This window comes from Mytilus edulis, chromosome 7, assembly GCF_963676685.1.
Source record: "Mytilus edulis chromosome 7, xbMytEdul2.2, whole genome shotgun sequence".
Taxonomy (NCBI): domain Eukaryota; kingdom Metazoa; phylum Mollusca; class Bivalvia; order Mytilida; family Mytilidae; genus Mytilus; species Mytilus edulis.
This window is the reverse complement of record NC_092350.1, coordinates 30,420,452-30,444,168: the sequence shown is the minus strand read 5'-3', so window position 1 is coordinate 30,444,168 and position 23,717 is coordinate 30,420,452. Positions and strand designations below refer to the sequence as shown.

Here is a 23,717-nt window from a genome sequence, read left to right as displayed (position 1 = left end):
GGTCAAGCTAATCAGTACGAGGTAGTAACATTTTAAAAAGAATTACTTCAGTTTTACGAATAAAAACATTGGTGTAAAACGTTTCCTTGTATATATATAAAAAAAAATAGTAGTGGTATGATTGACAATGAGACAACTTTTCATAAGGGACAGTAGCAACCGAAAATCTCAGAAATTGCTATTTCTAAAGTAATCTTTAGAAATTCGTTACAATTGGGAGATGTCTGTTCAATATGCTGCTGCTCAGTAATGTTGCATTATAAAACTATAATTCACAGTCGGAAAGCTGAAATCATTATTTTTTTCTGAGGGTACAGTTTTCAAAGGGAGCCAAATTTGCAATTCCTAAAGGCAATGATTTTCCTTTGACGATTTTGGCTTTTCCTTTTTGATTCTTAGTCTCTTGACTTTTTTTGTAATTTGGTGCCTCACTACTTTTTGTGCATATATGATTAAAGTTACTCCTTAAACATATGTTATGTACGCCTGGTAATCGTATAGTATGTTTGGAACACGCCAAATGGCATTTTATTTATTTCACCTAGCCTTTCATTCAATGGGAAATATCTTTTCGAAAACAAAATTTCTGTGAGAATTGCATTTGTCAAGTTTGTATATCCCCCGTGTTTAAATCATTATCACTATGGTTGGTGGTTTTCTTTGGCATTTTAGAAGGAAATAAGCATAGAAAGAAAAACATATGCATTTTTCTTGTTCTCTCAATTGTGTTTACAATAATATTTCATCAGGTATGCACGAAGTTATTAATCTTGAAAGGTAGAAAATAAAAACTAACCCAACATGATTGGCTTTGACCTAGATTTTATAAACGCTGTATGCTTGATTCCTTTGGATTTGTTTTGTCTTTTCTAGGATTTTATGCTTTGTGACAAATGGATGGGTTAACACTTTTCAAACTTGCTTTTTAGTTGTTCTTATGTTGTGCCTCTTCATCTATGTGTCAAATGTATTTGGTAAATAGTTTTAAGTATAAACCGGTCACTTGTTATTAATTTTGTTATAAATTGGTTCACTTTTAACATGCCGGGCATTTAATAGCTTACCACATGGCAAGTGTTTTACTTATCCTCTTCTTTTAATTTTTAGTAAAATCATACCCCATCTCCTAACATATATATGTATATTTGCAACAGCAAAATCTACATAGATAATAGCAAAACAAAACAATTAACCGAAATAATTATATCATGTCATGCTCTATGCTCATTTTAACATGGGCAAGCGGTATATTTGTCAACATCTTCCAACGCTTGGTATAAAGATATTAACAAATAAACTGCCTGCCAATATTAAAATGATCATAAAACATGGCAGGAAAATGATTTTTTCTTACATCTTTACAGGTTTCGGAATGCCATGAGCAAGCTAAAGCTAAAACATAAAAAAAAAGTTTAAGAGCATAAAACTAAATTGCATGAAAATAATGGATAATACCGTCCTGGGTCAGCTTTGTCTCAAGACAGAAAATTATCTAAGATTGATAGCTTTATGACATAATTTATCCACTAGAAATTTACAGACCAAATGTATCACCTGAATAAAGCCAATACCTAACCGATAACTACTAGGTTGATTGAATGACTTAGATAACCTTAAAGGAGTTGGAAAGATCCAGTAGAGGTACAACAAAATAGATGTTAATGTCATGCGCCTTACACCTGTGTCTCAGGAAAACATGGTCCTTGTTTAACATTTTTAATTTTTTTTGAATAACGATCTGCTCTCTAACCATCTACCTAGGTTGGGAATATTTTTTTTGCTATATGTAATTATCAACTGTCTTGTCCTCATAGCTAAATGATATTTTCTAATGTTATATATATTTATTTTGGTCACTCACCCTAGAACTTTTTATCAACCGGTTTGTTTTAAGAAAATGAATGAGCAATACAATAAAACCCAACACTGTTTAGGTTCATTTTTTATTCATTTACTAACTATCTTATTGATTTCTGTGTTTCGTAATGTTCAAATGGATAGATTACAGTATGGTAAGCGACTATATTGACATTCAACCAGATTGAAGAAAGAACACAGTAATCACAGGAACAGTCACGTCTATAATTAAACAAAGATCAGTGACATTCATTGGCATTAATGTTATGTCAACATTTTGTCATCTCAGCTGTCATTTCAGTTCCACTCTCAAGAATCATTGTCTACAAAAAAATAAGATAATTGCTTAATTATGTTTGATACTATCACGGCAAAACAGAATTCTGACGTAATACTTTAATTCATATCTGAGAGAAATTTGAAATTTTGTTTCTTGTGCACTTTCTTCTTTAATTTGCATCACTGTTCGAATACGACATTGGAGTGAATGCCTTTAAACAATTTCTGAATATTTATCTTTTAATTTCACTGATAATACTTTGACCTTTATTATAGACGCGTTTCATTTGTATTCGGTTGCTTTCTTATAGACGTATACTCGACATCTTTAATACATGCACTCTAAAATTAATCATTCAGTTAATAAAATAATTTATTGAAAAATATGTCCTATTGTTTTTGATTAAGATTACTGTACAGATTTGTGCAGTTTCTACGATAATTATATCCCACATACGATAACTGACAAAGACGTATGCACAGTTTTCTCTACTTTTGTTTAGCATTTTACCATAATATGATTGCTGTCGGGATTGGTTGATACATCCTGTCCTGGAAATTTACCCTCCAAATTGCATAATAGTTTGAAGCGGGAAAATATTTTTCGTAGTTCATAAATTAAATATTCATTCCCATTTATGTTTTTGTTATTTATACATCAAATGCATTCACATTAATGTCAATCAAAAGGAGCTAACAAATAACCAATGACACAATTATATTTTAATGTATCAACTTGTAAAGTTGGGTTTCGTTCTTAAAATAAAAGTTTTCCTGATGAAATATTCAAAGAAACTGGTTTACAAAAGTAAAAGTCAGGTTCACCAGACATGGTTGTACAAAATAAAACATAGTTAGCCAACCAAGTGGACTTCATTATTTTTCATTAAATATTGAAATATTACGATTTTTATCGAATTGAGCTTTCATTATCCACATGGTGCAAATATATTCGAAACAATTCAAATAAATGAACATAAGGCAGTATACGTACTCAATATGCCATTTTATAATTCAACAATATGCCTCTCAAAGTCACTAATGCCAAAATGTTGCATTTGGAGCAACCATACCAAGATTCAACAAAATATAATCAAAATCTTGTCAAGCGATCTCTTTTGCGGATACTGTACTTTGTGATTGGTCATTTGTATTGTTTTGTTTATTATTGTTCTACCGAAAGCCAATAGTATCTCATATACTTGAATATACTTACTGCAATCATTTTATCTCCCTTTATTTCCCTCACAACAGTAATTGTTTTCCATCCCATCAATTCACTTTGTTCTTTCATTGTCATTTTACTGTCAGAATCAATGGTTACTGTAAACTGATAGACAAGATATTGTTTTTGAATTAATATTTGTTTTCATTGTGTATTTTACGCAAATAAATTTCAAAAAATTAAAATCCTGGTTCGCTTGACCTGTTTATTGCTTCTTTTTTTTTTTATTTACAACAGTCTTGGTCTTGCACGTTGTTTTTATAGACAGTCAGTCATTGCCAAACACATTCTTTGGTATAGTAGGGAAATTAGTTAAATCAGTTCTTTTCTGCTTGGGTCCGGTTCAATATCACCAATTTGACAACAATAAAACAGTATACTTATACATACAAGAAATTTAATGATCTTATTTTATAGCAAAACCAGTTTGTTACATTTGTAGTTAGTCGTCGTGATTATTTATTGTTGGTGTTCGAACTGCCCTAGAGGGTCCTGATTAGAAAAAAAGATGTTTGTTCTTTTATAAAGAATCAACTGTCGCCGTAAACATAGGTATGTTTGGACAAACAACATTTTTTATACTATTATAAAAAGCCTAGTTTATTTAAAAGAATACATTTAGTGTAATACTGCAGAAAAGCTATTTAAACACTATAACAAAGTACGCAAACAGCATAATTATTTAATTTTTTAAATTACTATACAATTGTAATATATGCAAGCGACAAAGGACTTCTAAGTAAATCTTTAACTTTTGTACAGCTAAGTTAGTAAATTTTACCTTAACACCTTTTCCCATTGGACCAGTTGTAACAACCTCCTCTAAAGGCTTAAATTTATAAGATTTGTTTGGTGTTATATCGCTACTTGTATCTAAAACCCAATACTCTCCTTCACGCTTGAATTCAACAGTATTTTTTGCATTTCTAAACTTCTCGATCAGTTCATCAGTTAGACCTAAAATGTTATTTAACACAAATCAGCAAACTCTTCACATGTCCATATGTATCAAACTTGCATGACAAATTCCTATAACATAGATATTTAACTACCAGTATTGTATAATTATTTGTTTATTTTCTAAATAAGTTCATATTAGTTTTGCGGCAATTGTTAGTTTCCTCACACAGAACCTAAGGACTTTAAATTTCATAGGAAAAAAATAGATAGTATGAAATTCAAAACAGTGTGGCTGTGGCCATTGATTGACACATTAAATTCATCCATTGACTGGGACAATTTACGTGAACGTTTGTCTGTAACGACCGCTGTTCACGACGTACCTACGATAGACATTTAAACTGTGGGGTCACCAAAGGTTTCTTAACGCCTTTAATTATAAAATAATTCGAAAAATTAATCAGGAATAACCTTTATGTTTTGATTTATATAATTGATATAAATCAAAACATCGTGTTATTTCTGATTATTTTTTTCGAATTACTTTATTAAGGTGTCGAGAACCTTGGTGACCCCATAGTTTAAGTGTCTTTAAAAAGTACATAGTGAGCAGCGGTCGTTACATACAAACGTTCACCCAAATTGTCCCAGTCAATGGATGAATTTAATGTGTCAATCAATGGCCACAGCCACACTGTTTTGAATTTCATTCTATCACCTTTTACTTTTAGGAATCTGAAAATATGTTTAATGAATAGAGACATATGTTCAGATAAAGACTTAAATGATTTATACACTTAGAATTGTTGATAAATGTAGTGCGTTCTTTTTGGTCATCTTTGTTTTTCACAGCCACATTTGTCATCATTGCGATTATATGACAGTAATATACGTTTGTTTGTATAAAGTGTTGGAACCAAATTTTGAAATGTTTTTGTCACTTTTTTATAAAGAATATTTGAATTTGACTCAATCATTTCCGATCAACTATTATGTTATAAATACTTCAATGATAATGTTAGATTTTTGTTCTGTGACACAAGATGGAATAAAAACAATAATTTGCTACTACTTATAATCAACTAACCTGATTCCTTAGCGAATTTATCATAATTTTTGTATGAGGTACCGTCACCTTTCCATTTTCCAATGAATTGAGCCATCTTTCAATTTAAAATAAAAAACGTGCTATTAAATCAAACTCCAAAAATCGAATGCAGCTTTTCAATAAAAATAACGCCTACGTATACAATTTTAACAATAATGTTGGCAAACAGTGAACCATCGTCCCAGTTATTGACAAAGTTTAAAGTTTCACATTTTCACCTTATTTTGTTTGGTTTATTTTTTTATTTTTAGAAGATAACGACAAAAATGAATCATCGTCGAGTTTATTGACATGACAACAAATCTAGTATCTAATGGTTGTCAATTGACAAAGTTTTATTATTTCTTCTGCTATGTTCAGTTTTTCGACGTTCATCGGCAGTTATATATTTGATTAATACAGGCGACAGTAGTAACTGTTCAAAAGTCATAAATCGATTGAAAGAATCAAATCCGGGTTACAAACTAGAACTGAGTGTAACACATCAACTACAAGAGGAAAACAACTAAAAAACAGAAACACTGAAGTGCAACAAAAACAAACGACATCAAGCATAGAAATTAACTATTTGATACTCCTGCCTCGGTAAAGAGTCAAGAGGGCAACGGAAAACTTTATGTAGAGAAATCACAACCTTACGTAGATGTGGGTTTTAAACATGTAAAAACAAGAATGTGTCCAAAGTACACGGATGCCCCACTCGCACTATCATTTTCCATGTTTTATGGACTTTGAAATTGGGTAAATATCTAATTTGGCATTACAATTAGAAAGATTATACTATAGGGAACATGTGTACTAAGTTTCAAGTTGATTGGACTTCAATTTCATCAAAAACTACCTTGACCAAAAACTTTAACCTGAAGCGGGACTAACGAACGAACGAACGGACGGACGGACGGACGAACGAACGAACGAACGAACGGAGCCACAGACCAGAAAACATAATGCCCCTCTACTATCGTAGGTGGGGCATAAAATCAAACGGTTTTTAGACATTTATTGTGCTTTACAAACTATTATTCACAGTTTTAGTTAACTCAACAATATTGTGTTTTACGAACTTTTCTGTGATGATAATTTTCTGACAAAGTAAAACACGACATTTATCGACAAGACTTTCAACTAACAAGGCTATGGAGCATTTTTCAGACTATTGGTAAAAATGCCCTCTAAACCGTCTGATCACAAGTCTACTTAAAATAAACATGTAATCATCATTTAACAAAATACAAGGTTCTCTCATCTCCCTCTTCTTTGAGTCCTCTCTTTAATTTGGCAGATATTAGTTTGTTTATCTTTTCCTGCTAATTACGTTGATCAAATATTAGCATGTTTTCATTCGTTTAAGTTGCTATCACGACTGAGTTATATATCAAACTTCACTATTTAATTATTTATGTTATAATAGATTGATACATTTGATACTATACTAAAGTGTCTAACATTACAATAATTTATCAACATTAAGATAAAATCGGTACGTAGCATTAATTTCAAATATTTTACTTAACATGTGTTCCTGTCTATATAAATATGAAGAATTACCAATTGACAATTATCAATTACAGATCAAGCTAGGTCATAATCGTTAACAATATGACTGTTTTGTGATATCAAATACAACAGAGATTTCATTGTTTGCAATATGCTTCGATATAAACACCATTCAAATGATAAGGGACTATCAAAAAACGTATGTCGATAAAATAAAAACTGACAACATCGTTGCCGAAAAAAACCCCAAGGATAGTTCTAACAACGTGCTTCAATACATTATAATGCATACTACAGACTGAGAAACAATTAATCCACCGAAAATCGACGGTGATCTCAAGTGTTCCGGAAGGGAAAGTATGTAGATTTAAATAGTACAAGGTTCTTGTTACCACGATTCCATTGAGGTCATCCAAATTATAATTGCGGCTGCTGGAAAAATTAAAATCACAAAGATACTGAACTCCGAGGAAAATTCAAAAAGGAAAGTCCCTAATCAAATGTCAATATCAAAAGCTCAAACACAACTTGCGAATGGATAACAACTGTCATATTCCTAACTTGGTACATCTATTTACTTATGTAGAAAATGGTGAATTAAACCTGGTTTTAAGGCTAGTTAAACCTCTCACAAGTGTTGAAGAGATAACTTCGGTATTACAAAAAGGAACAAATTGGTACAATGACTTACTTGGAAGCAGGAACCATCTATCGTGAAAATCATGTTAAATAAACAAGCTCTAGAATATCTTATCAACAGGGAAATATATATAACTATATAACGGTGTGAGTTCGTGGTCTAGTGGTTAAGACCGATGGCTACAGTGCTGAAGGTCCCGAGTTCGATTCTCACTCGGGGTGCTAAAAATATCAGCACATCAGAAGGGTAATTTTCACCCTCTCACACACATCTCTGGTACCCAGACCGGAGTTTAAACTAGAATGGGTACTTTGGGGGCCTCGGTTGGTCAAAGTTGTCCCTTACTTTGACCTGGAGATCAATCTTCTGATATCTCTCTGCTTTGCCTGTTTCCACCGAGTGGCCCGGTGGTTCTATCCGAGTACTTCGGCTTCCTCCACCACAATAACAGACTGCCCGGTGTCCTAGCACTCCCTTTGTGTTGGGTGGGGATTGATTGTCCTTGTAAAAATAATTGTCGTATAAACATACGTTAGTGACACATCTCCATTAATCCCGTTAGGAAGTGTACATGGATGCCACTGTACCCTCGCAGTTTTCGAGGGGTTCTTCGGATATCGGAGGCATTTACCAGTACATACATACATACTTCATTTACAAATGCTGCAGTTCTATTGCTACAAAGAAATTAAAAGTTCACAACAGGAAAACTTTGATCATATATTTTGCTGTAAAGTTTAGTCCCCGACCTGAGATAATTTTGGCTGTTATATGGCGATTTAGTTTATTAAATTGTTCAAACTATTAAGACGTTTAGAGTTAAGTCCGCCTAAAGTATATAAGTTGTTAGATCTGTTTGACTGCAAATTGACAAGATCATAGTTTTGTGTCATATTCTGTGAATCATTTTCCATATGGCAATCCCTGGGGGATATCTCCATATGCATACACAAATTGTCATATACTCGAAATACATGTAAATGTAAATTGCAGAGTGCTAATAAATAAATCAAGGTTGAAAATCGCAAGAGGTTTTAATATGAACTGATACAGACATCTATTTATAAAGATAAGTCTAGACTATCTTATTTTCAAGAGTTTTCTACTTAAAGTTTGTTTTAAAATATCAAAAATACTTAGTCTTGACAAATTCGTTTATAGGATGACTTCAACCGGTCAATATTCATTGATAAATAAGATTAAGAAATAATCTTAAATTTTTTATTTGATTAGTAATTATAGATCATTTACTTTTCTAGTTAAATCGTTTGTTTTGTTATAAATATGTTTATTTTGTTGGTAGTTTGAGGTTATAGTGTGAGAGAATAAGCTTAGAAGCGACAAAAATTGAAAATTTTCCATTCAAAAATATAATTGTGAAATGTTTATTGAAATGACCTTTTGAACTGAGTACACAGTAACAGCTAAATATAATTTTCAAACCTGGGTATGTGTAAACAACAGCAAAATGGACTGTCAATAGAAACAACTACTATTGAATTAGAGTTTTATCTTTTGCGAGTACAAATTTTGTAAAAAGCACAAATATTTATCATAAAATGATTTCACTACACGAAAAACTCGATGAAATATTATGATTCAGCACCTTCTGCAGTGGAGGAACTATATTGGGAAGTTACAATAGTACATTGTGTACAAGGAAAATTGAACTAACAAAATCAATGAGATAAACTTTTAATATTTGTTACCATGGTTTTGTCTTCTATTTTTATAATTTTTTTATGTTACATGTATAAGGTGGCTTGAACATGATTAAATTTTGAGCATATGATATTTCAAAATCATCAGTTTGTAGATGATATTCCCTAATCTATAATACTTTGAGTTGTTTTCTCTTCAACATTTCTATTAGTTTTTTGTTTCTGAATATTTTAGCATTACATTATGCTTCGCAGATGATAAATTAATTGTTGAAATGTCTATCTGGTGCAGTTTAAATTGTGGTACCATCAATTTGAATATCAAAACAATGTTCAAGAATTAGTGTATGCAAAATGAAAGTAGGCATGTCTTTTACGGTTAAATGTACACTGGAGAATGAAAGAAAATATAAAAATAAAGAAGAATCAAACTACAATGATTTTAGAATGAAATGAAATGTCAATAGCATTTTTTTTCTGAACGCGGTTACTTCAAAACAAACACCGAGTTTATTCTGCACAAAACGTGTTACTGATATAACCTCGAATCCAAAAGCTGTGATATAATCAGAAAATTCATGTAAAAAGCGTAAGAGCAAAAAATCTACATGAGAGTATAAAACCAAATACATGATCCCTATTGTGATAATTGTATTGAATTGTATTAAACAATTAGTGTTAGCCTAACGTTAAGTGGCAAATATCTCATGCATACACGTTTAGGACGAAAACACATTAACAAAAAATCTAGTAGAGAGTTTTTGCCTCAGGTAAGAAGAGCGGAAATTTTGACTGTCACTGGAAAACCAAGGTAAATTGAATAGAGAAAAAATTGAGACTTACAGCAATCGACTTCTCAAACATTGCTTTTAGAAGTGCAGAGAGTATGGAGTCCTCCTTCAAGTTGCACTGTATGTAACATCCAATTCCAAACGGACAAGGCTCCGTTACCAAAAATCATGTACAGACGCCTCTTGGTCATAATGTTTTGCTACCAGATGGTTCAGGGATAACCAAATCTTATAACTTAGCCAGCACATGGCGATTACATTATGTATACAAACTAAATAATTACCTGGAATGCTATTTGAAGCATTTAGTGGTTGCCAGATTTTGCCTTATCAATTACATCAGAATACGACATATCCGATTCGAGAATGCTTAAAATGCCACTCACCTAGTATTCATACATATCACACACCAAATGTGATGTCAATTCTAAATGAGTTTTTATATCATTAATTGTGCTCTTACAAAAAAGTCATAATTTATTTTATGCAAGTAAGTTATGCCTATGAGAAGGTCCATGAAGGGCCACACACCCTGTATATCGAATAAGACACGTGATAAAAATGAACTATATTTGAATAAATAATCTCCAAAGAAATGTGACCCGATTAGCTGGTACTAGAAAATTGACCAAAAAAATATATCAAAGAAAAAAGAAGTACAAGTACATTTTGACATTGGTTTATTCAAACACCATTCAAATACAATTATTTTATTTGTGGAAAATACAGTTTAACTGTTTGCGCTGCATCCCTTGCTCTGAATATGGCTCCAGTAACCCAAAGTATTAGTGTGTTTGCACCCTGCTGGTCCTCCATTGTGCATTCGGGCATAACTCTCACAATTATGTGCGCATCCATAATGATTGATGTACCTAGACATATATTTTTGGACACACTGAGAAGCACAATGTTTATCTTTGGAGCATGCTTCTAAACCTGTTCGGAATAAAAATTAGTTAAGATTAGATGTTTGTCAAGGTATTAATAATAAAGTTTAATGACTTAATGTTACTGTGTTTGTCCACGCTGTCGCGGAGGGGGCATTAAATGTTACCCTTGTAAACACTGATGAAGTTCGATTTGGGTGGCGCCAGTTTTACAGTTCTCTATTAACGTCCCATGGACACATTCTTCATCTAACTTCTCAACTGATTTACCTATCATAACTAAACTTATGTTGAAAGTCTGTTATATGAAAGTTTTACTGCATTAAGTATCACAAAAACATATCATAATAAAAAATTGATGTAAATGATGTCATATCCTGAAAGACAGACATGTGCACCTTACACTCAAACTATACAGCAAATTTAGTTAGCCTATAGCCTTATGCTAATAGTATCTCAGAAATAGACTTACTTATAAAAAATGACAATAGACCATGCAATAAACTGAAAATGAGGTAGCGGTCAGATAAACCATATCAGACATTAGGTTAAACATACCAAAATTCATGAACCAAATGTAGTTGACATATAGATCATAGTATCCAAGAAAGATGAAATTCAGATGAACTCTGCCAGACAGACATGTATATCTTACAGTCTGTTTGGCAGTCATTTCATACACCAAATACAGACTAGAGTTAAACTATTGCTACTAGTATATAAAAAACAATCAAAATCATAAAAACATTGACCTTTGAACCATTAAAATGTAGTCAAGGTTAGATGAACTCTGCCATACAATCATTCCATTGATGATCCAGTGTTATGTCAAAGAACTCTGTACTTTTTCTAAAAGTTATATGAAGATACCAAGACTTTGTTGATAAATATTCCGTATCAACTTCAATTCACAAATACATGCTCATAGTCCTTCAGTATAGATTTGAGGTGCTTTCTTTGTTTATTATCTTATTTGGGTGTTATATATAGACTAAGTATTCTTTTTATTTGTTCTTGTATATTTCTAACCTTTACTGTTTACTTGTAATTCATTTTTGTTTGTAAACTTTTGTCGTGACTCGGTATTTATACATTTTGCCATTGTATTATTGTGTTATGGTAATTTTTTTATATCATTGTCTTTCATTTTTAATTATTTGCTTTTTGTCTATATGCAATTTTGTTTTTCTTTGTTGCATTAGTTGTTTGGTTTATAGTGGTGAAGATAATATCACAATGACTGCGGGACCCTAATTTGACATTTTACCTGCATCTATTAGATGCATGTATGCCTGCTTAATTTGCTAACACATTGTTGTCAATATTAAGCTAGCTATAAACACAGGTATAATTCGCCGTTTTCTACATAAGAAAATGCCTCTCCAATTCAGAATATGACAGTTGTTTTCCATTTATGTGTTTGAGCTTTTGATGTTGCCATTTGATAATGGACTTTTCGTTTTGAATTTTACTTTGAGTTCAACATTTTTGTAACTTTTTTTTTCTATAAACCTAATATAAAGTTGATATGTTGCTTACAGTATCGGATTAACGGACAAACAATGAAATCTTAACAGTGAACAATTGACATGAACCATGCAAAAGGTCAGATAAATCTGCATGACAGAGGTGTACACCTTATAATCATTCTATATATCAAATATAGTTGCTCTATAATAAATTGCTTATAATATCTAAGAAAAATACAAAACTGGAAAAAAAAGTAATATTGTTAATATATCCATGAAAACGGGGTCAAGGTCAAATCAGAAAGTCGGACATGACACCATACAATCATTCTAAACACCTAAAAAGTAAAATAAAAAAAATACTGAACTCAGAGGAAAATCTAATCGGAAAGTCCAAAATCACATGGTAAAATCAAATGACAAAACACATGAAAAACGAATGGACAAAAACTGTCATATTCCTGACTTGGTACAGGCATTTTCAAATGTAGAAAATGGTGGATTAAATATAGTTGATCTATTGCGTATGGAATCTCAGGTGTTGACCTAACCACGAAAACTTAGCCTTGGTCACTGATCCATGAAACTATAAATGTATGACGAACATGCTGACCTTTCAAATGTCTTATATATGTCTCGCAGAAAATAGCGGGCGCGACAAATGTAACTTACTTCCGCCTGGTTTTCCACAGTCTTCCCAGTAAACCTGTTTTATTTGCATGTATCCACAAGAATTCGAATTAACGTCCCATCTGCAATCCAGTGGTCTGCAACCGGATTCCAACTAAAATATCATTCGACAAATATACAAAAAAGCGACACTATACACTTCTTTTAAACTGAGTTTTAATATGCTATGTGTTTCTTTATTTTACATTGGCTAGAGGTATAGGCCAAATGCGGCTGGTTTAAACATGTTTTATGAGACCTCAACCTTCCCCTATAGTATAAACATGTTTTATGAGACCTCAACCTTCCCCTATAGTATAGGGGAAGGTTGAGGTCTCATAAAACATGTTTAAACCAGCCGCATTTTTGCGCCTGTCCCAAGTCTGGAGCCTCTGACATATTCCCCATTTCCATTCTCTATGTTACGGTAAATAAATTACATTTGAGGCTTTAAGTGAAAAAACAACAACAATATTTAATAAAGGGCTGCGCTTTAGCGCATGATACGCCCGTTGCTCTTTTAACTTGTCTTTTATGCTTTAAATGTATTGTCCCAAAATTGGAAAATCCCCCCTTTTTTAAGCATAAAAATTCATAACACGGAAATGTAAAATCTGAAATTTATAAAAGTTGAAAGGGAGCTTACATCAATAGATATAAACAATTCACCAAAGTTTCATGGACATTGGTGAAAGCCTTTTTGAGTTATTGTCCGAAGTGATAAAAATCTCCCTTTTTTTATGAATAAAGCCCCATAAATCCAAAACTTAAAATCTGAAATTAATAAAAATTGAAAGGGAGCTTATATCAATAGATATAAACAATTCACCAAAGTTTCATGGACATTGGTGAAAGCCTTTTTGAGTTATTGTCCGAAGTGTTGAAAATCCCCCCTTTTTTATGAATAAAGCCCCATAAATCCAAAACTTAAAATCTGAAATTAATAAAAATTGAAAGGGAGCTTACATCAATAGATATAAACAATTCACCAAAGTTTCATGGACATTGGTGAAAGCCTTTTTGAGTTATTGTCCGAAGTGTTGAAAATCCCCCCTTTTTTATGAATAAAGCCCCATAAATCCAAAACTTAAAATCTGAAATTAAAAAAAAACGAAAGGGAGCTTAGGTCAATAGATATAAACAATTCACCAAAGTTTCTTGGAAATTGGTGAAAGTGTTTTTGAGTTATTGTCCGAAGTGTGGACGACGGACGGACAGACGGACGGACGGACAGACGGACGGACGGACGGACGGACGGACAGACGGACGGACGGACGGACGGACAGACGGACGGACGGACAACGGTATACCATAATACGTCCCGTCCCGGGCGTATAAAAAGGGAAACAATAAACACAAGTACATGTATCAATCAAAATTTTGAATAACATATAATCCCTCATCAGTATAATGTAGATTTAACAAAAGTATCAGTATTTACAACAGAGACTTATGCAATAAAATGAATAGCATTAAAACTGCGCGCAATTTAAACCTGTGTAACTATCAAATTTCAAATTTGACGCAGATTAAGTATTTACAACAGGGCAGATAAATTTTAAAAATAACTTATTCATTTTAGTTTATTAATAAAGAAAAGTAACGTTTCATTTGTTGTTGTTTTTTAGGGAAAAGGGGGGGGGGGGTTATTGAGTAGAAATTATTGAGTAGACTAATGATATGCTTTGATGTTATCATACTTACTGTGTATCATCCCCACCGGATATAGGTATCCTTGGCCTCGTTCTCTGTTCATTGTTTAAGAAACCTACATTACTGTACATATATACCAATGTATATGTATCTATGTAGCTATAATTGTTTACTTTTACAAATTGTGACTTGGATGAAGAGTAATCTCATTGGTACTCATACCTCATCTTCTTTAAATATATCTAAGTAGTGTTGTTTTTCTCAAGCAATGAACAGATAACTAGACCAAGGGTACACATAGCCGGTGGTGATGATACACATTGAAACTATAATAAAATATTTAATGAACAATTTACATGAATATTAAAACCAGTAAAATACGCTTTTGCAAACGAAATTGATTTTTAGTTTTTTTGTGTTCAAAACTGAAATAAATGCAACATGACAGGACAACATCGGGACGTTCAAAGACCAATAACTCTTATTTTAATTCTCATGTTGTATATTTCATACTTACATCACAAATACACTGCATACACTTATCGGAAACTACTCCTGAAATTAGCAGAAAACAATAAATTTATGCCGCTGAAATCTATGTTTATTGACAACATCCATGAAAATATGTAGTCAGCAGTATTATTACTATGTATTATATATAGATTAGATAACAATTGGTCTGGTTTAGGAATATCTAAAGCCCGAGACGTAGTTCACAATTACTCTGCAATGAAGTCATTTAATGTTTAGCATTTTATAATTGCATGGAAAGCAATGTACTATGAAAAATATAAGTTGAAATGAATATGTTCCATTGGACGAGAATGGGTGAGTATGTTCTCAGTAAATGATTGTCAAATGTTAATACTCTTGGACAAGCATATTACTATTCTGTATACTTTTCGCCATATGTTGCACTGTTCTTTAAATTTGTTGTACTTTATTTTGCACTTATTACCGATAATTCTCTATTCTGTTATTAAACTCCACCAGGCCCCTTTATATTGTACTCGTATATTGATTGTAAAACCATATTTCTAAAGCAAAGTAATTCTTTATGATATTCTTGAAGCAATGGCTTTAAACATTAAAGATCGTATTCATTTTGATTTCAAATACAAAAATTAAGTCAGCTCTCTTGTAATTTCGTCATTTTAACTCTAGCAGATAGTCTCACTGGCAATCATATCACACATCCTTATTTCTTTATATATCGTATGATTTATTGGTTGTTATAATCTTAACAAAAGATGAAATAATTTCATTCTGATTCCAGAATCTGCAAGAATTTGTAATGGTGACGTTCTTAAACGTGTAAGGAATCGACACTATCACAACAGTATCCATTATAAACATATTGATAACAATATGATTATAAGACCATTCCCTAGACCAGATTTACATATGATTAATAACAACTGAATTTCATTTTTTTATTTTCTAACAAACATAAGGTACACTACTGTATAATTTTACAAGGATTGTTCCAAGTACGTTTGTGTTTTAGCTATAAGAAATAAAAACAACATTTTTTTTTTAAAGTGCGTCTTACATGTAAATTTAAAGAATCATACCTGTTGCAAAAGTTCCACTGTGTGTTGATACACTGCAATGGGAGGCCGTTGATGTCTGCAGTAAACTTCCAGCGACATACGCTAGCTAAATAAAATGTTAATTTCATATATATATTTTTTTAAATTTGACAACTTCTTCATGTAAAAATATATTATATTATAGATCTTTAAGACATCAGTAGATTTGGTATGATTGCCAATGGGACAACTATTGATCAGAGCCTAAATGACAAATAAGTAAGCAATTATTAATAGGTTGCCATATGACAATTTCCGACAGAGAAACTATCACATTTACATAAACTTATTAAATATCTGAATCTTAAAGTCAAAACCACTGGACATTCCTACATATTTGAATGATGGGTTGATGTTAACAAATCTTCACTGCTAAATTTTAACATTGCCTTATTCCCTTTCGCTGTATAGCTGTCATTTTAAACAATGTTCAAGTAAATTCCAAACATCAAGACTCGCGAGTATAAGAAAATACCCCCACCCCCTCCCTTTTTTCTCTCCTTTTTGTTGACACCGTAAAAGAGAGGCGACGAGATATATAAAAAATCTAAAGTTTGATTTTTTTCTGTTCAATCAATAATGAAAGTGAAATAGTGAAATAACAATTCGCTTTTTGCAGTCAAAAAGGTTCAATTTTGTCAAATTACGCTAAGAAACATTGATAATTAGTTATTCACTGCAAGTGGATTGAGTCGACCTCTTTAAATCCGTATTCATGTGAACTTCAATTTAACCCCTACAACGGATGCATTGTACGTGTACTGGTTATTTAAAGAAAAAGAATGTCAACAATGAAAGTGAAACTACGTGTCAACAATGAAAGTGAAACTACGGTTAATCATTTGATTACTAATTCGATGCACATAAAATCATTCTTATACGGTTAAAAACAATCAGAAACATCTATTTTTAAGATATAAAATCAAATCAAACAGACCTATAAAATCCAATTGCACGTGTTGGTTTAATCAATTCATGTCTTTATTTTTGTTTACATCGCTTACATGGTCATCTGAGGTCAGATCGATAGTTAATTAGATGGCGTCTGGACTAAAATACACACGAAACCAACCTATATATTATCTACCCCATGCTCTGTAAACTGTTTATTTTATACTTTTGATAGTTTGGATAAATGTTTTACATTGTTATAAATCAAATATGAGAATTTTAGTCAAATCGGTGACCATGAATTTGACAGCTAGTGCCCCTTTAAAGGGACTTTCAAACGAATCAATATTTTGCTTATCTATATATAAGGTACATGTTTATTGACGACCTTGACAACTGTCAGAGAAACGAAAATTTATCTGATAAGAACTTGTGCCTTTACAGGAGCTATATAGTTGACTTCCTTTAGTCAGGTATAGTCCGTTGTCCGTCTTTACAAAATATTACATATATTATTGGGTACGGAGATCGTTTGTATTATATGTGTTGCATTGTGTTTGTGTTTATGATTATTTGTTTATTCTTGTCTTTTAAATTTTGCTGATATGCTTTGTATATTTGCCTTTTTGTATTTCTTTGTTACATATGACGTGACTGTGTATTTATATATCCCGTCGTTGTGTTATTGAACAATGATTTGTAATCTTGTCTTTCGTTTTTGCTAATGTGCTTTGTTTATTTGCACATGCCTATTTGTGCTTCTTTGTAAAATATTTGTTTGTTTTGTTTTATAGTTATTATAACACAATAATGACTGCTGTACCCTTATTTTGACATTTTTACCTATTATATCTATTTGTGTTGTTCATACATCGTTGTCGTTAAAATGGAATTTAATTTTGACTGTCATACGAGTGAGAGGTATAATAGCTAGCTATAAAACCAGGTTTAATCCACCATTTTCTACATGAGTAAATACATGTACCAAATAAGGAATTTGACAGTTGTCCATTCGTTTGATGTGTTTGAGCTTTTGATTTTGCCATTTGATTAGTGACTTTCTGTTTTGAATTTTCCTTGCAGTTCAGTATTTTTGTGATTGTTCTTTTGCTTTTTAGAAAACATATTATAAATATATATTTAAATCTATTTATCGGTGCCATACCTGTCCATGTACGTGTTGAAGTTGATACCACGTGTATCCGTCTGCAGTGTGCATGTGTCCATTGTATTTATAACATTCACCAGAATGTACCGTTCCTACTATATGACCATGTATACTGGCTGAAGAAAAAAACATTCAAGCATAGCACTTGATATTGTTGAAGCTGATTACGTTTTTTAATAAAAAATTTCTTTCTATTAAAAACAAATAGAAGATGCCCTCGAAATCGCGGTACAATTGGGCCAGTGTTCGAATCAAAGAGTTTTTACATTTCGCGCGCAGTACATCGACTGAGCATACGCGAAAGCGTATAAGGCATGAATCGATAACGGTCTCCGAATTTGTATTTTTTCTATAAATTGGCGTTTTTTAGTGGGGAAAATTTTACATCCTTGTGCACCTCCCCCCTCCCCCTGCTCCCTCCTCGAAACATAATATTCTGAATCCAGATTTTCTCCTTACCTTATAATGTTAAATCTCTCTCTCTCTCTCTCTCTCTCTCTCTCTCTCTCTCTCTCTCTCTCTCTCTCTCTCTCTCTCTCTCTCTCTCTCTCTCTCTCTCTCTCTCTCTCTCTCTCTCTCTCTCAGCCTGTCAACACCGAGGCACTTGACAAGTGCGTTCCACTTCCCTCTCAATTGAAAAAGATTGTCAGTTTAACTACCGAAGGCCGGTGGTTCTCTCCGGGCACTTCGGGCCTGCCACTTATAAAAACTGATGACCACAAAATAGCACAATAGTCCTGAAAGTGGCATTAAACACCAATCAATCAATCAATCCATGGTAGAGAATATATACTGTGTTGAACGTACACCTTTTTACATTTAAATCAAGATAATGTACTACCTGTATGTCGTGCATTAACGGTGCTACCAGTAACACAGACACATGATCCTGTTGCAATGTGACCAGAGATGTTGGCTCTAGCAGTGGCTACAATTACGCTTAATATCAGAAAATATCCGACCATTTTGCTGTCCTTTGTTCTAATGAACTATCTGACTGATAAAATGTCTTTATATTGGTCTCATGATAACGTGACTAACCTTATCGTGTGTTTTCTTCTCAAGTCATGAACCGTCATAAATAATGTCAAAGAACTTTAAATTTGCTTTTGAATAAAAATTATGTTTAGGTACTGAATAATATTTTTTTTTAAAAGACTAATATGATTTAAAATCACTACAATTTTGAGTCTGGTTATGTCAAGATAATCTAAAGGAAGAAAAATGGCGTATTGATTCATCGAAAAAGCCTACACGATCTTGGATACAATCAAAGACAAAGGCACGCCACTTTCTTTGACATTTTTCAACTAAATGTCTAAAACACATAATGCTTGTATCATTCCACGCCCGCCAGATTTCCTTAGATAGAAAAATCAAAATTTGTATCACGTGATTTTTGCGGCGTTTTGTATTTGCGCCGATCTGTATTTCATTTGCGCCGATCTTTTTTTCTCATTTGCGCCGATCTTTTTTTCTCATTTGCGCCGATCTTTTTTTCTCATTTGCGCCGATCTTTTTTTCTCATTTGCGCCGATTTTTTTACAGGTAAATTACAGGTGAATGTAATTTTTCATTTATCATCATAGACCTCTTCCGTTAGCCAGTTGTACAAAATTAATGTTATGAATTATCAATCAATAGGGATAGCCATTAACCAATGTCACTTATTTTTCTATATACTCTGTGCTCAGCCCAGCAGACTCGACTTTCCTCCACCAGTTCTGAGCCAGGTGAAAAAGACAACAATACATTAATTCAACATTGTGGAAAAGCATCCATAATTGCGTTATGCATTGCTTGTTCAAAGTCAATATACATAACCTCGGTCAAAAATGAAAGTTGAGATCGCAAATTATTTTCCACATCACTTCATAACACTGTTCATCTTTCGCTGGTGAGAGGGTGTTAATCAGAGGTACGTATTTTCCATTTTTACATCCGTGTTAAGTATATAACTGATAAAAGAATTCGGACAGCACTTAAAAGTTCAATCTATATATTTTACAGACATATCATTGCAAAGACATTCAAAATTGATGTGTGTAAAAAAATAAGTATATACCTTTCTCGCCAATCGTTTGCACTGATCTTTCGATATGTATGGGCAGTATTAATAATTTTACTCACTTATGTTAAACTGTAAATTTATGCAATTAGGAGCAAATATAAAATCGGCGCAAATGAAAGAATGAAAATTTAAAAAATCGGCGCAAATGTCATATGCCTGATTTTTGTTGTGGTTGAATGATCGAATTTATTTACTGAAATTTATTTCAATACACTGACGTGTGGTCGAACACACAACAAAATAGTTATGTTGTATTATTACTGAAACACGTGTTAATTTCATTGGAAGAATCCTTTTGCCAAAACACGGGTAAATTTGATCAAAACATACCTTTTACCTAAACGTGTATTAATTTGAATGAAAGAGTTCTTATACAAAACCACGTGTCAATTAAATGGATAGACGTTTCTTGCTTAACTTCAAACGGTCAATTTGTTATGCTTGTTCAAGGCGATAACATTTTGTCTGGGCACATTTAAAAAAATCTGCTCCTTTCTATAAGGTCAAATGGTCAATTAATTGCACTGTGTTTGACGACCAGTGTCAATGCATGTTCTCCGTACGTTGAAAGTCGAAGCGTCTCCTGCAATGCATGTATCATCCGACATGCGAATCCATACTCAGTCAAAATGTCACAATCGGAACACTTGCTGATAAACAAAAAAATATGTTAAGCTTTCCCATTATAATATGCAAACTCTAAAACGTGTTCTTCATACTTTTGTTTCCTTTTTGAGCGTTCCTGATGAATCTAATTCCAGAAAAGTGCTTCGAATGCATCAACTTTTTAAATTGTTACTAAAGTTTCCCTTTCCTAACCTAGGGTTGTGTTATAATGTTTTATGCATCATTTAAAATACACAATCATGACTAAGCTAGCTTAAATATTATGTGTGGAATAAGTACATACTATGTCAACACAAGTTAAAACCTGTCTTTAGTTCCTTTACACAATAACATTGAACCAGATAACAATCTAATACAATCATGTTGGCAACTACATGGACTATATTTAGTATTTATAAAGGTTACTCGTTCACATGTGTATTTGTTTACTAAAAGCACATGTGCTTAAATCAAAATATGTTAATGTTTGCAATGATTTGATAACAGTTAGTTATTTTCTGCGCATGTAATAATAATGATGTTAATTTCTAGCTAGATTTTTAGCGTTAAATTATATATAGTAAAGGTAGCGGGTGCGCATGTGTGGGTGAATGGATGTGTGAAATTCTGAGGAATGTTGAAAGATAGACTTTTATCCTTCTATATATTGCATTCCGTCTTTTTATGTGTTTATTTCTTCAACTTTCATGTACATTAACTTGTGCAATCGTTTTACTTAACATATTATTTTCAAATATTGCCTTTGCGATTCAAATGTAAAATGTTTTCCCTCCGGTAGCTAGTCGCCATCTTAGAAAACTGTTGTCTGTACCCAACAACCATTTTTGGACCAACACCCTTCATATTATTTAGATCACAGGTAGAACAGTATTTTTTTTTCACAATCTGTAAATACTCTTGCGCTTCCTGATATATACAACAAAGTAAATTCAATATATTCATGTCATTAAACCGCCTCAAAAAATTCCTGGCAAAATACAGGCTGCCTTACGGTGACGTAAAAAAAAAACCATACCCAGGAAGTCCTTACAAATAGTAAGGGAATCTGGCTCCAGGGTAAGTAAACTCACCAATCAGAAAGGGAAATTATCTGGTGGAGTAAATCTTCCGAAAAGGTCCAGAAACGGGTTCAATATTTGGAAAAGACCATTGCAGAAAAAGTGAAAACTCTTGGTAAAATTTGGCTTTACGTTTGGCTTGGTACATGTGACCTTACATCTAAACAAGAAAAATATATATCAATCACATCACAAACTGACGACGCAACCATATACCACATAACAGGAAAAATAATTTACCAGATAACCAACATTATTAAAAAACTACCCCGGTTGAAAAGTAACTTTTTTTGAGACGCCTATATATTCAATCCTGGAATACAATAAACAAAAAGGTTACCCTCACCCAGAGAACTTTGTAGATCAAGACGCTAAATCATGAAATAAGAAAACTTAACGAGCAATCTTACTGCCACTCTTCATCTTTAATCACAGACCTCATCTACAATGCAAAAGTCAAAAAAGGAAAACACAGAAAACAAGAAAAAAGTCTAAAGTAAATTTCTCACTTCTAACTGACGATATTCATTCAGGTTTCCTTTTGGCTAGAACCTGGCTACGGAAAATTGCAGAACAATACAGTCAAGAAGGACTGCTGGGAATAAATGAAACCAATAAATTTCTAAAAATCTAAATTCTTAACTATTTTAAATATTCCGTCAGCATAGATTTACCAGTTAAAGTGATATATGTGAAGATTACTACACCATTATTACCATATATACGATCATCTTAGGTAGCAATACACAGTTAGGAAAAAAACTTAAAATTGACACTCATAATTTTTAAACACTCTCTTTCCCCTCCTTTCTAACAAATCAGGCTTAATCTTTGTGTTATGCATGTATATATTTATAGAAAGAGAATCTTCCATAGATTTGATTTCTAATGGTCATAATGGTGAAATATAATCCCTTTTTGGTGTAACCATGGCAACAATCTGCATTTCTTTGATACAAAATATAGCAAAAAGGGGGGGGGGGTAAACATGTCACAAAAGTCTCCAAATTTTGGTCCAAAGGAAAATTTCAATCAATTACAGTGATACCTTTCCTGGAACCATAGGTTTATATCTATCAAGTGGTCCAAAAAAATCATATGCATTTCTGCTCGTTTTTCCATAAATTGAATTGAAAAGATCGAGCTCAAAATCTTTGTTGATAAACACTACAATAATTTATGGACCTATGGGCCGTACGGATAGGAAAATACGGACTGTCAAACAGATAAATGGCCTATAAAACATGCTAAAAACAATCTAAATGTTCATGCAAACCCACTAAGAAGGCTATATTATTCTTCAATTATCTAAAAATAAATTTTATTTTACAAAAACTTTCATATTTAAAAAATTCATCATGGCCATAATGCGAAACTAACCTTCTAACTGTGTATTGCTACCTCAAGATACTATCAGTCAGCCTTGATATTCCAAGCTAAACTGATCCGTTTGTATCCTTGCGGTTAAGCCAGACTAGTACAAGCTCATAGTAAAAAGTTGTTTTTCTTGGGTACATAAAAAGCCTAGAACATTAGTTCCACTTTATATAAACCCATATTATAGAATATCCATTTAGAAAAAAAAAACATGGCTACAAGAGGTTACAACCCACAAAAAAACATTACGCAAGAGCAATAGATCAAATACCTATTTAATGCGTCAAAGTCTATCGC

General features: G+C 32.5%; 2 protein-coding genes across 2 annotated transcripts; both read right to left on the bottom strand.

The window, feature by feature from the left end:
- Positions 1-1,929: 1,929 nt before the first annotated feature.
- On the bottom strand, positions 1,930-5,559 carry LOC139481227 (fatty acid-binding protein Fh15-like). The gene is made up of 4 exons (XM_071264395.1): positions 5,349-5,559; positions 4,143-4,318; positions 3,353-3,466; positions 1,930-2,180 (listed from the first exon to the last, which is right to left on the bottom strand). Exons 1-4 carry the CDS (start codon positions 5,422-5,424, stop codon positions 2,127-2,129), a joined length of 420 nt encoding a protein of 139 aa, XP_071120496.1. The 5' UTR covers positions 5,425-5,559; the 3' UTR covers positions 1,930-2,126.
- A 5,062-nt stretch (positions 5,560-10,621) lies between these two features.
- On the bottom strand, positions 10,622-19,288 carry LOC139481226 (lysozyme-like). The gene is made up of 6 exons (XM_071264394.1): positions 19,129-19,288; positions 18,285-18,403; positions 16,211-16,295; positions 15,154-15,191; positions 12,987-13,098; positions 10,622-10,894 (listed from the first exon to the last, which is right to left on the bottom strand). Exons 1-6 carry the CDS (start codon positions 19,250-19,252, stop codon positions 10,689-10,691), a joined length of 684 nt encoding a protein of 227 aa, XP_071120495.1. The 5' UTR covers positions 19,253-19,288; the 3' UTR covers positions 10,622-10,688.
- Between the last annotated feature and the right edge of the window lie 4,429 nt (positions 19,289-23,717).

What these genes read in the sequence shown, in the direction of transcription:
- LOC139481227 (XM_071264395.1), bottom strand. Translation starts at nt 5,424, where the DNA reads ATGGCTCAATTCATTGGAAAATGGAAAGGTGACGGTACCTCATACAAA. An exon ending in CAATGGGAAAAGGTGTTAAG is followed by an intron (nt 3,467 to 4,142) that starts GTAAAATTTACT and finishes CTTGTCTATCAG; the next exon opens with TTTACAGTAACCATTGATTC. An exon ending in AGGGAGATAAAATGATTGCA is followed by an intron (nt 2,181 to 3,352) that starts GTAAGTATATTC and finishes ATTTTTTTGTAG; the next exon opens with ACAATGATTCTTGAGAGTGG.
- LOC139481226 (XM_071264394.1), bottom strand. Translation starts at nt 19,252, where the DNA reads ATGGTCGGATATTTTCTGATATTAAGCGTAATTGTAGCCACTGCTAGA. An exon ending in CGTTAATGCACGACATACAG is followed by an intron (nt 18,404 to 19,128) that starts GTAGTACATTAT and finishes TTTTTTCTTCAG; the next exon opens with CCAGTATACATGGTCATATA. An exon ending in GTATGCAGTGTATTTGTGAT is followed by an intron (nt 13,099 to 15,153) that starts GTAAGTATGAAA and finishes ATGATATTTTAG; the next exon opens with TTGGAATCCGGTTGCAGACC.